At 38.4% G+C, this 15338-nt stretch overlaps 1 protein-coding gene across 1 annotated transcript; it reads right to left on the bottom strand.

The window, feature by feature from the left end:
• Positions 1 to 239: 239 nt before the first annotated feature.
• Positions 240 to 8459, bottom strand: RBP2 (retinol binding protein 2). The gene is made up of 4 exons (XM_027650435.1): positions 8273 to 8459; positions 5332 to 5510; positions 2246 to 2347; positions 240 to 509 (listed from the first exon to the last, which is right to left on the bottom strand). Exons 1-4 carry the CDS (start codon positions 8343 to 8345, stop codon positions 456 to 458), a joined length of 408 nt encoding a protein of 135 aa, XP_027506236.1. The 5' UTR covers positions 8346 to 8459; the 3' UTR covers positions 240 to 455.
• Between the last annotated feature and the right edge of the window lie 6879 nt (positions 8460 to 15338).

The following is a 15338-nucleotide window of genomic DNA, read 5'->3' as shown; positions in this document are numbered from 1 at the left end:
GTGAGCCATTCTGGTACCTGAAACTGTGGACTTAGTGATCCAGGACTAAATTAAATAGAAACACTCCAATGAATGTCCAATTTTACTCAGTCATCCAAATATATTATGATAATGCAGCACTATAGAGAGATATACTGTGGTTGAGATAATTGTGACTGTTAATTGTCAGCCTTGTTGCTAAAGGACATTCCTCTGGAAAGGATTTGAAAGACATAGGGAAGCAGTATTTGAAAGACAATTACTTTTATTTACCTCCAGACTGAAAGGCAAAGAAATTTATGAGGTTTGTAACTGTTTGATGTTATTTCTATAAAATGTGTTTGTTTCCATAAACAGGAACAAAATGTATTCACATAGCAGTGTTAAAGAAGTGAAAATCTGGTTTTATCCTTCTTTTAGACAAAACATAACAGCAGAACAATGTGATGAAGATCAGGGCAGCTTTCTGCTCACTTTTATTTCTTCTTCCTGAACGTCTGATGGCACACCTGGTCTTCACATGTCAGCTCCTACAGTATTAAAACAATGAGTAAATATATAGTGGTAGAAGTTATATTTTGCATACACAGCAGATCCCAACAGAAATTACTACTACTGAGCCACCACATTAAAAACTTATACTTATGAAAAAGAGAACAGAAAGAATAGTGTAATATATGTAACCAAACAGCAGGCATGCACCTCATGTTGCAGTAATTAGTTTTTGACATTTGAATTGAACTCTAAGAAGAATAAACATGAAAAATGCATAAAAATTGTGCTGTAATGCAAGGCCTTTTCATGCTCTGTTATTAAAACAATGTACTGTACTAGTTTATAATTCACGTTACCTCATAATTCATGAGAAGCATTGAAACAAGGAAATAATAATAAAAAAGGAATACTTTAAAAAGATGATTTGCTTCAGAGGTGTGCCCAGCTATTTCTCAGGGACCGGAACAATACGCCATTTTTGCCCAGTGTTGCAGCTGACCCCTTAAAGTTTGGCACAGCTGCTTGTTGCAGCGTAGTCAGTTTGACTAGTCTGATCAGCCAGCATTCCTGTGCAAACAGCACTTTGAAGGGAGCTGGAGCTGGCTTTTTGGCCAGCAGGGAGCCAAACCTGCAATACAGTTTCTGAAGACTCTTGTAAGGATCTACTTGGCCTCTCTGTTTCCTCCAATCTTAGCCTCAATTGTGGTTCCATCCTGTAGAACCTTTGTTAGGTCAGCTTTTGAGTATGTGTTAAAGTAGATTTGAAGTCACTGGATGGGTGACTTTTAGTTTGGTGGCAGATCATGGTTTTAACTCATAGCTTTGACCTTTCGGGGGTACAGACCCGAGCCACTGTAGTTGCCACACCAAGAATCCACAGAGGAAACATGTGAAGGAGCAGATGTCTGGGTGCAAAGCGTGGGAGAGAACAATGAGATCTTCTCCACAATCTTTCTCCCCCCCACCATTGTGCCATCCAACACTATCATGCCCATTTCTTGATTGCTCTCCCAGGAAACTCAGGAATCATTATGTGAAATGTTCAAAAAAATGAGTAGATGTGGCAATGCATGGTATGGTTTGGTGGGCATGGTGGTATTCAGTCAGACCTTGGATTTGATGGTCTTGGAAGTCTTTTCCAACCTTCTATGATTCTACTGTTTTGAAATCTTTCTGGACTTCACTGCCTGCTTATTTCCTGCATGGGTTCTTCAGGCCTCTCTTGGACTCACCTCTTCTGTCTTTGGGTTCCAGCTACTACCTCAGATGTATGAATATTTTGAAGTTTTTATTGTACTAGCAAAACTAGTTGCAGTAGAGGTTGTTTACGGGATCCTCTTGAGTATCCATGGGTTTCTGATCTGTATAACAACACAGTGTGCTAAAATTTCATAGTGCTTCTTTCAGAACAAAAAATAACATTTCTCTTGCAATCTGCCTGATTGGTTTTTTGTTATTTCTTCTTTTTTTTTCTCCTACCAGGGATTACAACAGAATGTGATGATGTTAGAGATGCAACATAACAGGAAGGGTTAATGGCTGGAGGGCAGTGGACTGGAGCAAAAACCCCACTGCAGGGTTATGACTTAACTGGGAGCAGGTGGAAAGAAATAGAGCATTCCTATTCCTTGAGGGTAATTTCCTTAGAGTTCAGAGATCAGAACCGTCTAAATAAAGACCTTTCTAACTAGAAAAAGGATCATTTGAAATGGAAAACCTGAGTGTGTTGCACCCTCAGAGATGTGCCATGTATCTGCACAACAACCCTTACCAGATGCAGAATGTCTCCTTCAATCCAGTGCTTCCAGCCCCTGTTGTTCTTTTCACCTTTCTGAACACAGACCAGTTTGTCACCATCCCAAGTCACCAGTGACTGCATGAATCAGATAATTAACGCAGATATGTTAATGAGAAGTTAATGAATACATGAAAATAAGTTCAATCAAAAAATGTAAATACACAATTACACAACTGCTTTCTATCATTTCCCATCTTCCTCCTAAAAAACCTCAAATGCCTTTAACCAAAACCCCAGTGCATTCAAGATGCCAACAGTATGTTGAAGGGAAGTTTTGCAGTGCTTTGTTTTCATTTCCAGGTGTTTCTTCCCATACACATATATCTAGTGTTCATATTAACCAATGAACTGCTGAGTGAGTTAACAGATAATTGTGCAATATATGCCAATCGTACTTTTTTTCCTTGCTGTTTAAAGCCATTAATAAGATGGTGAAGACCTGGGGGTTCATACCAGCTAGTGCAGTGCTAACACCTTTTCTAGGTCTGCACAAAATAACAAGAGAAAGTGGATGTTAGTATCATCTCATACAATAAATTTTTTTTATAAGTTTTCATGCACTTTCATAAAGACATTTAAAGAGATATGATCATAAGCTGGACAATGTGCTGTAGCTGACCCTACTTGAGCAGAAGGGTTGGACAAGGTGATCTCAAGAGGTCACCTTCCATCCTCAACCATTTGATGATTTGGTGTGATTCAGAGACTGTCACTAGTAGGCAGGGTATTGGGTGTGCTGATTCTTGTCCAGGAGCAGGATAACTGTCAGTAAGAATTTCTCTTTACAGGCTAAATCCTCTCTAATATCTGCAGGTGTGCCAGGGTACATTCACAGCAATTTTGTTTGAACTGTTCTAGGTTTGAAACATTGTACTTTAGAAGCATACTTAACCATGTCTCAGACAAATCCTTTTTAGAGACCAGTTCCAGTCCATGTAAGTTCAGCTATTATAAAGCTCCAAGTGTACTGGGACCTTAGTTCATTTTCTACTTCAACACTGGGTAATTTATTTCTCTTATGAGGGAGCTTTCTATTAATGTGACAAAAGTCATTCCATTTCAGTTAATTTCTTTTTTATTTACAGAATTTTCAAGCTACATGCTCTCTAAATTATCCATGCCCTCTTTACATTTAAATGTTGCCTACCAATTTTATTATGTTCATCTAACTTTAATGTGTTTGTGGCATTGTTTAGTTAATAAAATGACCGGAACATTCTTTTACAGCAGTCCAGAGAGTAATGGCATGACATGCTTCTTTTTTGCTTCTTTTCTCATTAGAAACAAATAATATAATTTGTTAAGAAAAGAATACTAGGCCAAAGTAATTAAACCAGGTAGGGTTATAAATGTACACACTGTGTTTTCTTCCTTCCTTCCTTCCTCCCTCCTTCCCTCCTTCCCTCCCTTTCTCCCTTCCTCTCTTCCTTTCCTTGCCTTTCTTCCCTCCCTCCCTCCCGCTGATAGTGAAGAGTCTGCAAGTGAAAAGATTTTGCAGGGAAAGGTAAGTGCTTTGGTAGTGGTGAAGGGCACTAGAGGAATGTTAGTTAATGGATTTAAGGAGTGATGCATCTAATGAGTCCTTAGATGCTTCATAATGCCTTCAACTGACCTAAAGAGGTGTGGGAACAATGTTTTAAAGCATGGACTTTGTCACAGGAATATGTCCTACCCAGGGCTCACTGGAGAAAGAGATAGGAAGAAAATTTCAATACAGGGATATTCAGGATAGTGGGGAAAAAAAAAAGGTTTTTATTATTTGATGGCTTGCAGTGCTGTCAATGAGAAATAATTTGGGAGAAGTCATGGAATTACACTGCACAGTTAGTTTGAGAATGAAAAGTGATCCATGGTGAATAAACAATGACTTGTGTTAAATCTGTGCCACTCCAGTGCAGGATGATGTGAGTTCAAATGTAAACATGTCCTTTATGCTGCCAGGTTCCTGTGGCAATTGCCAAAACAAACCAGGTCCTTTGACAGGGAGCTTTGGTCTCAGCTTCTCTGAGCTTGGCAGCTGAGAGCTGAGTGGCAGAACACGGTTGTGGTGATGGCAAAGAGTCAGAAAGGGGAATTCAGGGCACGGTGCCAAGAGGAGGCAGGGGATGCAGGATCAGCAAGGCTCGGGAGGGGACAGGCACTGGAAATGTAAGATCTATCCAGAAAGGCTTTCTAGCTTTGAAAATCTTGCTTAATTATTTTAGGGGTGAGATGAGAGTAAGCCTGCACTGGTATTGATGCAGAAACATGAGGCTGAATTCAGTAAATGAATTAGGACTCAAGGGTGTTCCTTCCCTCTCTGACAGAGCCTTGTCTGAAGACCCCACAGGAACCGACTCACTGACTCTGCCACAGGAGGGAGGGAAGGGGCTAAAGCACAGCATGGCCCTTGATCCAAACCTGTGTGTCTGAACATGTCCCCACAGATTCCTGGGGGAATTCTGAGCTCAGGTTACTCCTATAATCCAAAAGGTATCAGAGCATGCACTGCTGGGCCTCCTTGCCCCTCTGCCCCTGCCAGCAGCCCTGCCACCTGGATCACTGCGAGCTCTGGCTCACATTTCTTTCTTGCCCCTTCCTGAAGCTCCCTTAAGGTTCCCAGCCAAGCACAGTTTATTTTTAAGTGTCTAACTGTTAAACTGCCCAGCTGAGGCTGATCAGGCTCAGATTAAAAATACACTCTGAACACAACCATTGCAAACTGAACATTTATATTGACATGGAAACAGTCCTAAATTCACAGGGATGAATTTAAAGTTTCATTAAAGAGGATACATGGGTAAAAATAAGTTTTTCTACTTTCTAAATGCATAAAGAAAGTAGAAAAGCTGGAAAAATTCCCTACTAGAAAAACCTGTAATTAACAATTGTCCTCTTGTGTCTGAGTAACCATCCCGATTCACATTTCTAATAAATGCTTGTAGCAGGAAAGAAAACTGTCTTGAGATGCAAATTATTTCTGCTTTATAAAAATCCTCTGATGTTTGTGAAATATTGGGGGCTTATTTAATGTATTCAGCTAATTTTTGAAACTGCTGACTCAGGTACCAGATTTTTACCTTTACCACTCGGTTATCCAGTCCTTTGGTGTGTTCTTCAAACTCCACTCCCACTGTGTAATCCAGATCATAGTTTCTGAAAGTGCTGAGTGTTTTTGTTTTAAAATTATCTCCATTTTGAGTAAACTCCTTTGTTTGTTTCAAGTGTTTTGCAATCTTACGAGTTGCAAAATCAATACCTGTCAAAAACCAAAAGAGAGAGTATCACAATGAAAATTCCAGTATTTGATACCAAAAATAAAAAAAAGCAAAACACAGCATATATTTATACATTAAAAAAAACATGTGGAATATAGTTCCACAAATAATGCTTTTACCTAGAACATTTTGCAGAGAAAAAGATAATTTCAAATAAAAATCATCTTGTGTTTGCAAGTACGCTTTCAATTCGATGATCTTCCACTGATTATAAATTTATTTATTAACAAGATATCTGTGGGAATGTGAGCAGAGCTACAGCATACAACCAATAGTGCTTAAATTACCTGAATTTCCAGGTTTTTTTGAGAACATGAAACAACAGGGGCTATTCAGACTGACATTGCCTGTTTGACCTCCCTTACACACGAAGCTGTGGGGTGCAGGAGAGCTGTTATCATCTAATAACAGGGGGCCATTCCTTTGCCACTGCCTTTCCTAAGCATGCAGGAACTCAGGGAGCTCCCTTAGGCACAGGGGGGTACTGCTGTTTGTCCTGCAGGATTACAGATGTTGGCCACTTCTAAAGAAAGATCTCAGAATAATATTCCTTTTCAGAAATAAAGCATGTTAGAATGAGTATGTAACCAAGGGAGAATGAGCACGTAATCAAAGGGATTCTGCATGTTACTTTTATGATGAACCTACAGCCTGTGGGAGTATATAAGAGGTTAATTAATTAACCTAAAATAATGAAATATATACTGGTGATGAACATTCTAATGTAAACAACTGCTTGCAGTGGAATGCATTGGAAGTTACCAAAGGCAGAATATAGATTACCATGATGACAGTGTGCCCCAGCCAATCCACCTCATGCCAGCAGCATTACCAGCTGCAATAAATATTTCTGACCAGCTGGCAGGGAATCTTCTTGTGGTGCTCTATGCAAATGAAATAATCTCACATGCTGCTGCAAGAGGCTGAAAAATGGGTTTGGTTTGCCAGCCATCCTTTAGTGGTTTTTGCATGGGAGTTAATCACTGTCAGCTCGGCAATGCCATGTTCTGAAGGAGCCCTTTTTCTTTTGGTAGATTCATTAGACTACTTGTGAAGTACTAATAGAGTTGAGTAAGAGGATTGGCTTTAAAAAAATGTGACTTTTTAACGCAGGGAATAATGTTCGTGTTCGGTATTTATATTCAAGACTTCTTGGGTATATTTTATCTGCTGTGGTGGATTAAAGGTATCTCTGGGTCTGATTTATAGCCAGACAACATAAAATTTAGTTCTCTCCGAGGGAAAAAATTGTCTAGACCTCTAAAGAAATGCTATTTCTGACTAATATATTAGTCTTGTAGCTCCTGGAGAAAATTAGGGGAGGTTTTATTAAAGCATGGTTTTCATAACTGCATTTTGAACAATACAAGCAATAAAAAGGATATATTGTTCAATTTTGGTAGGTTAAAATACTTTGTAACATGTTTATGATAAAACCAAAGTTCCTGACTTAAAGGACAAAAGCATTCTTTAATTAAAGTATAGAATATATGTGTGCATTAATTAAAAGGATGGATGAATTTAAAAAACCCCCAAACCTCAGTGTGCTTTGAATCTGAGCACTTTCATACTTAAAATACCAACTACATGTAAAATTGTGAGAAACAGAGCAGAAGAATATTTTTTTCACCCTTTGCCTGTAATTTCTTTTCATTCTGAGAATCACCTATAGCATATGTATCTTTGTGTTGTTTTTGGTGTTGGGTGTTTTTGCTAATTATTGGCAGTTTTAACTTCATATAACTTATTGTGTGTATGTGCATGTGTACACAAAAAAGCATGATGGAACACTCAATTTGTGACAACTGGAAGTTGTCTTAAGCATCAGCCAGACCAACAGGCCCCATATTCAAAGCTGAAATCACATTTCAGTTGCACAAAAAATAGCAATTATTCTTCATGCTTAACTAACTGCCAAACCCCAGCATGCAAATCACTTCAGTTAGTGTGTATCCTTCTCCTGAAATTCATGATATTGGCTTAATCATTCTTATTTTTTTAAAACCTCACGGGTGTCTCTGTATTTTATCTGCAGGTGTCCCCAAAGTTATTGATCTTTTTTCCATAAATACAAAGGGCAAAAACTATGAAGATGGAAACTTGCTTTTCTCTCTCAAGAGAGTTGAAGCTTTGAGGAAATTATAAACATTTTCAATTGTTGGTGAATAATGATGAGAGTTTATTTATAAGTATTTATGTGTATTCCTTCTCTTTCAATCTGAACAAATAAATCAATTAGGGTTAAGATTCTTTGGTAAGAGTAAAACTAGTACAAAATCACATAAAGCATCAAGTTTTTCATTTATGTAACATATAATTTTAGTTGTTCAAAGCACTAATTAAGTATTAGCATTATTGTTGCTTTAGTGATATAAAACATCCTATTCCTCTTTAGCAGAGCTAACCAGGCTGTGGCTTCACTGGTACAGTAAGTATTTACAGGAATAAAAAGAGTTTCTGTATCTGAAAGCCTGTTATTTTGGATTTTTTTCCCCCATCTGTATCTGTTTTTTCATTTATCTAAATAAAGAATAATATATTTGGCTGCAAATCTTCTCTTGCTTATATACTTATATCATGGCAATTATAAGTGCATGGCAATTTGTTGATTTTCACTCGATTGGCAGAAGCCCTTATGCCACAACACACACAACAGAAATAAGCTCATTCATTTTTGGAAGGATTTTACTTATAATTGGAACGTTTCCTCTTCTCTCTGTACAGATAATATTTTTTCCCTTACCTAAAGCAACCATGTAGCCTTCAAAGTTCTCATTGGTCTCCATCTCCCAGGTGCCATTGTAATCAGCCGGCATGGTGGCGACAGCTTCAAATCACCTTCGGCTCAAGAGGGGAGGCTGGAAACAGCACCTGCTCACAGAAGGTTTTATAAAGCTTTTCATATCTTTTTTTTTTTTTAATAAGGTTTATGGTTTTCTAGATAACGCAGAGTGATAACCCTGCAAACTTTGCCTTCATTAACAAAGTTCACTTGAACAGCTGGCAGACAAGGAACACTTTCAGAAATCCGGAGTAATAGAGGATAGGATTTTACAGTGACCTCTGGGAAGAACGACAAGCTGTTATGGGATACCTTTGAAATATACTGAACACAGTGTCAAATTGTGCAATCCAGTTAAAAGTTTCCAAGGTGAATTCTCTTTTTCAGTTCCTTCCTCTGTGTCACTGTTCCCTGTGAAGAGTCAATTTTACGGAACTGTCACACCCAGAACTCCCATTTAAAATGTTTGGAAGTCTCGAATGTGCAAAAAATGTAAGGCAGGGCAGAAAAAGGAATATTCCCATTGAAAATATTTTTATTTTCCTTTGATTTTCAAAGTAGCTGTACTTATACCAACCACACTTCCATATTTTTGTTTTAATTTAACAGCAAGTTTATCAAATATAAAGTAAAAAAAATCAATCATAATTAATATCAAGTCTGCCCTAAGAATGATTTTTAATTACGCTGAAACATGGCAGTTAGAAAGGTATTTTTCATCCATTGGCATTACATTGTTGTGGACAAACCCACATATTTCAGTTGTGCAAATAAGCACATTCAGAATGTGTCTGAATGGTGAATTTGAATGTGCAGTCAAATTTTATTGGAATTTAAAGTAAGTACTAAAAGCAAATTAACATAAGATTTTACACTGTGTGGCTTTAATCAGTCCAGAGAACTTAGAGATGGCTCTACAGAGAGAGTAATTGAAATGATCAGCAGTCAAAAACTCCTTAAACTCCTTGCCTTTCTTTCCCTCCTCTTTCTTCCTTTTTATTTTTTTATGGGGATATTATTTAAAAATTTACTAGAAGAAGTAATAAAGTCTAGAACTCTAAGTCAGAAATAACAAAATTGAATAGTTACTGATCTTATAATGTCTCTTCTTTGCCTTCACTTTATTAAAATTTAATGTAAAATTCCACAATTGCTGAAAATTTACGTAGGGTTTTAAAAAAACAACAAAAACCTAAGGAAATTTGAGACTTTCTGGGAGCTGAGTTCTTAAAATGCCTTAACTTAAGGAGCTAATTTAAGATAAGGAAAGGAAGTATCTTGATCTGTACTTACAGGAGATGGGGAGAGGGTTTTCAATCAGAGAAAGGCTCCAGGAACTGCAGTGACTGACGGTTGAAGTTGGGTGAATTCCTCTGGGAATGCCATGGGCAGGTACCTGCATTGCTGAGTGTGTAGTTTGTCTCTAGCCCAGTTTACCCAGGACTTTGGCAACCACTGACATCTTTGCATAGGAAGAGGGGGGCTTTCTAAAACACGGCTCACTTCAGGCATCATTTATACATTTGTTTCCACTGTAAGAAATTCTAGATGAAACACGATGAATGTTGTTATGTTGGAAGTGAAAATTGAAAATCTTTGTGTCTCAAATATTGTTCTGTGGTCATATTAGGTAATACCTATGCAATAGGTTTGATTTTACGTATCTTTGTGTACTTTCTTAGCCTCCGTGCTGCATCAATGTCAATAAATACATTATTACTATTTAGATGTTTTATGTATGTACTAAAAGGTTCTGTAAATTTTATGTATGTACTAAAAGGTTCTATAAAAACAAGAAAAAGAAAATGTTATCATTCTCAAGTCAACCCCTCACAACCACTCAAAATTAGCTGTGTAAGCACCACTGGTTCCCTTGTGCACATGCATAATCATCTTTGTCTTATCACGCTCTCTTCCCAACTGGAAGTTCTTCTCTCCTTCAGGATACTGAAAGAATGAGATACAATTTATAAGCAGGTACTTGGTGTTTTACCTTATATCTCCAAATATGGAGATATTGGAGGGGGGGGGGATTTATGAGGAGTAAATCAGACTGCATGTCTACAAGCACCTCCAAAAATCAGAGCATTTGCTAGAAGCTCACGGGGAGAGATTTCATGTGCTTGTTGATTTTAGTTCTGATGTAGTTTGCTTCCTATGTAACAGTCATTTTGGTGGGATGTGGAGGAGACTGAAGCTGTGCCATGTGATGATCACCAACTAATGTCCATTAACAACCAATAAAGTAACAGAGGGTCCTGTTGCTGCAGATATGCAGAGCCAGGCACATTCAGAGAAAGTCAATTATGAGATGAGTACATGCTTTGCATAAAACATATAATTGTACAGGTTTTCCCCATGATGTTTTGATGATATTCACAACTTTTTCTTATTTTTCCCCCAATGTGTATGTTTTCTAAGCACGTGTTTACCCATTAGACTAAAGTAGCATTTTGAGCCTTTTCAGGTAAATATACAGCCAAGAGGTTTACAGACATGAAGTTTAACCAATCAAAGAACTGGCTAAATAGAGAATTAATAACACTGAAATACTGAAAATTAAATACTAACTTGGCAGAGTTCTGTGATGCTTCGTGAGCTTTTAAAGAGCATTGTGTTAAGGTCCATGAAGAGAATTTTCAGTTTAAGAATGAATATCTTGGTAGACAGTAAAAGCTCTACCACAGTCAAACACCTGCCTAAATCATATGATGCCAAGACACAGTTTGGATACTGAGAACACAACTTTTTTTACAGCACTAGGTGGATAATTGCAAGTCTTGGCTCTGTGCCTTACCAGTTATAGTGACCTGCCTCTCATCACATTTCAGATTTAAAATTTTGACTAATTATTCATTTGAAATCTTAGAAATTATTCAGTGTGCTCTGTATTTATTGTTTATGTACTGTAGACATAGAGACAAACTTTCAAAATGGCAAAGGAATATTTCCTTCCCATGGGACAAGTCTACCTTTGGGGAAATGAAGATAAGGTGCCTTCTCCTGATTGTCATTAATATTTTGTTCTCAGTATCCTTTTCTTGCAAGACCACCAGGGATGCCATGTGCACCATGTATTGAACCCCAGGAATGGGGAGAGGGAGGTGTTTTTTCCATGTTTTCCGATATGTATGTTATAACCCAAAGTTCTGAGCTCATATCTTTTGTGTCAGGTGTCAACACAGGCGTAAGTTTTATGGCTGAATAGTGAGACCTTAGAAATAAAGCAAATCATGAAAAATCAAATTACTTTTGCTAAATGCCTAAGTAACTTTTTCAGTCTTTATTTGTGTGTGAAAAAACAAAGACAGTGTTGCCTCTTATTGAGAAATATAATCTCATAGAAGGAGTCTAGACTGACAAGATTGAAAGGTGAGGCCCAAATGCTGTTTGTGTGGAATAAGTCAGCACTCATGGATGCTACTTCTAACACTTACCTCCAGCTCTTCTCTCTGTGTCTGAGACCTGCCTAGAAGAGAAATTCTATCCAGGTAGCTGAACAAAACTCAGCCTTTCTTGCTGCCTGAAAGAGCTGGTGGTGCATTCTCCTTGGAAAGGTTCTTCTGTAAAGCTCTGTTGGGAGCACCACATAAAGCACAGAATGACCAGGTCAAACAGAATTTTTCCTGTAAACTTTTGGGCATGGTATTTTGGAGAGACAGTAACATGCTTCCCACTCTGTCCTTGCCTCATTTCATTTTCCTTTTAGATTATCTAATATGCATATGTAACACAAGAGAAAAATGCCTTGTACTCCCCCAGCCAGCCCCTACACTCCTCATGCTTGACAGCTGGGACTGTTGCCTATAGTTCTTTGGTTGTTGTTTAACACATAGAAATATGGCAAGCTGTGGAAGTTGTTCTTAGCAACTGAATTCCCCTGAAGGATCCAGACAGAAGCAGCATGGTCACAGACACCTATTATTATTTTTAACTTGTTAGCACATGTGAATTCACTAGGTTTATTTTTATTTTTAAGAAAATTAATCATTTGAAATGTATTCAGTGATGGCTGCTACTGCAAAAGCTGTCAGAGGTGCTGTCTCACCAGGCTTGGGGCTCTGTTCTGCACTAGCCTGAGGAGTCACATTATGGCAACTAAAAGTACACTGGAAGAAGGCAAACATGCTTCCTTGTAGGTGTGTTGGAGGCCTTGGGAGTTCAGCTGGCTGAGGAGAGCAATCATCTGCTGGGCAGAGAGCTTAGCAAGAAGTGGCAGGAGCAGCAGGAGGGGACAGAATCAAAAGGCACTATTTGCAAAACGAGCTCAGCAAATAGGATTTGATGGCCCCCTTGCTGGTTGCCTTCCTCCAGTATCAGCTGGCACTACACTCCCTTGGATATCCTTAACTGATAAGCTTTCTTGCTGGCTCAGAGCCATCTCTGAGCACTGGGGGTTGGGGTGCCTCAGTGCCTTGGGGTTGGAGTTTTGGGTTCTAACTCTTGAGATTGTTTGTTTGTTCAGTCCTAGACCCTACAGAGAAGGACTGGAAGTCTGACCAGTTGTACATAAGAGTTGTTGGCTAAACACATATTATTTGGCATCAGTTCTTAGCTGATCATGCCAAAACAGAAACCTGTAGGAACAAACTTTTTGTTGAGAGCTAAGAGAAGGGAGAATTCCTTCATTCCCACCTCAGCAGAGGAACATGCCTTACACCTTGTTGACACAGCAGCAGACACAGGTTGCAAATGCTGTGGTGGCGTGAGGGAGTGCACAAGGCTTGCAGTTATGCCAGTTTAGCACATTTTGTGTTTACCTTCAGCTTAAACAAAGATGCACAAAAATATGTTTGTAATCACTCTCTTAGAAAGAAAATACTTGGCTTTCAGCCATTGGATTTTTGTTCCTCCCCCCCCTTTTTTTTTTTAATCAATGACTGACTGTCTTCAGTCATTCCTGTCTTACTCCATCTGATTTTGCTGATGGAGTTGGATGCAGATGTTACACACTTTATTAATTAGAAGCCTTCCTCCTCTCTAACTAAGGACTTTGGCTTAGCTCTTAGAGACTTCATAATGTCACTAGTGATCATGTTACTGAGCTTGATAATATTAAAAATACAAGCCAGTGGATCCTACTGTCTTGAGAACTCACTTTTATTAAAGCAGTTTACATTATGAAAAATTATGCTGTAGAGATATATTAGCCAATGGATAAAGCTGACCTTGGTTTTTAGAAAAAAAATGGGGATTACTGAATTTATTTGTTCCTTAATTCTCCTGAGCATTTATTCAATGCTCTTTACCCAGGGGAAGCAGGCAAAAATCATTAGCCTTCGTGAAATTAGAAAAATGTAAGGAGTGACATGCTTTGGCCAAGGGCATGAAGGTCATAAAGCCAATGGGCAGAGCAAGTTAGTGAGTATAACCCTTTATGTTATCCACTAAAATCATGCTTCTACCTGGCCAACTTTAACGTGGATGGAAAATCTGGAGCCAGTTTAAATGCTTTGTCAATTTAAGGCTGCTTAAATTTTCCCTTGAAAGATTTTTTCGGGATTTGAATTCCCTGCATGAGCTGCACATTAATATCTGTAACTGTAATCTATAACTTAATTGTATTTATTCTGTGGCAAAGTTTTGTAATTGCAACTGCCACTTCTTATCTTCATCAGATAAAGGTTGCATTACTCAGACATTGGACTGGAATACTGATGGATGGGTTTGGAATTAAAGGAATCTATAGAAAGCAATCTGAGGTTTTTTCTTTGATACTTCTATGACAGGCACAATTTAGCTAAGCAAATGTGTATCTCAGGCCTGACCTTAAAAGCCTAAATGTCATTTTAATGCAGAGTCTCATCCATTAGAAGAATATTTTAAAGAATCAATTTTGTCAAACAGAAAAAGTCCTTTTTACCTCATCTGAAGAACACTTTATAGGGATAATTTCAAATATCTTAGACCTCAAGTTTTCACATACCTCATAAGTAGTTTAATTCAATGATGGGAAGATTTTGCTTCAAATTCCATAATTCAGATGAACAGAAAAAGTTGTATCGGGTGTTGCAGTTAGTGCACAAATTTGAATTCACTGTAGCCTTTAAGAAAAAGATTAAAACCGTTCTTGTGATAACCTGAAGGACCTGAAGCCATTGTCCCAGAAGAACTGTAGATTGGGTCCAGACATACTGATGAAAACCCACAATAATGTTCTGCCTCTTTTCTTTCACTGCTCTGCTGCCAGTGTGGAGCAGTCACAGAACTGTTACCCCAGGCCTGGGGAAACTCCGACAGTGAGTGTATCTGTTTCCTGAATGCTTTCTTTTTGCCATACATCAGTTTTTTACTGCTTCAGATTGAAAAAAAATCACAAGCAACTCAGGGGCAAAATCTTCATGGTCACTGAGTGCAACCATCCCGTGCTGTTCCACCTCTCAGAGTGCAGGCAGAAGTCTCTATTTCCTGTTGATTAAGGGGTTCTCTGCCTTGTAAATCTCAGGAGTTTACTCCTCTCCCCGTGCTGTATAGTTATTCTTTTCTGCCTGCATCTCCAGCTCCACAGCAGCACCCCTGCTGTGGGAAAGGCTCTGCCTTCATTCTACCCACATTTGTTGAGCAAAGACCCAGTGTTTAGCTCTCCAATGCATCCTGGAGCTTATTAGAAAATAGTTTTGTTGTAGTAACAGTGGTGTTTAGATGTCTGTCTCTCCTTGTGGTGAATTTCTGGCTCTGAGTTAGTTGGCAATTATTTGATAGAAACAGCACTTAAGATGGAAATTTACAGTAATCTTTAAAAAAAAAAAACTAACTTGAAAAATCCCAATATTATCTGAGGTAGTTAAATGAGTTGGTACACTCTGTGTTACTAAAATGCAACATTGACACTGCAAGCTGGCCCTGATGTGTATAATCAGTCAATTTAGGAATCCCTGGTGGTAGGCCAAGCAATATAATTCAGGACACGTTGGTGAAGTTAAGATTTCTCCCTGGCATCTGTCAGGATTGGTTCTTAACAACAGTGATACCCAGTAGTTTCAGGAACTGGATGCACATGCATGCAAAGCAGGGGGAAGGATCAATT

Source organism: Corapipo altera, unplaced genomic scaffold, assembly GCF_003945725.1.
Source record: "Corapipo altera isolate COAL_440 unplaced genomic scaffold, ASM394572v1 54, whole genome shotgun sequence".
NCBI classification, from domain to species: Eukaryota; Metazoa; Chordata; class Aves; order Passeriformes; family Pipridae; genus Corapipo; species Corapipo altera.
This window is presented reverse-complemented; position numbering and strand designations above follow the sequence as displayed.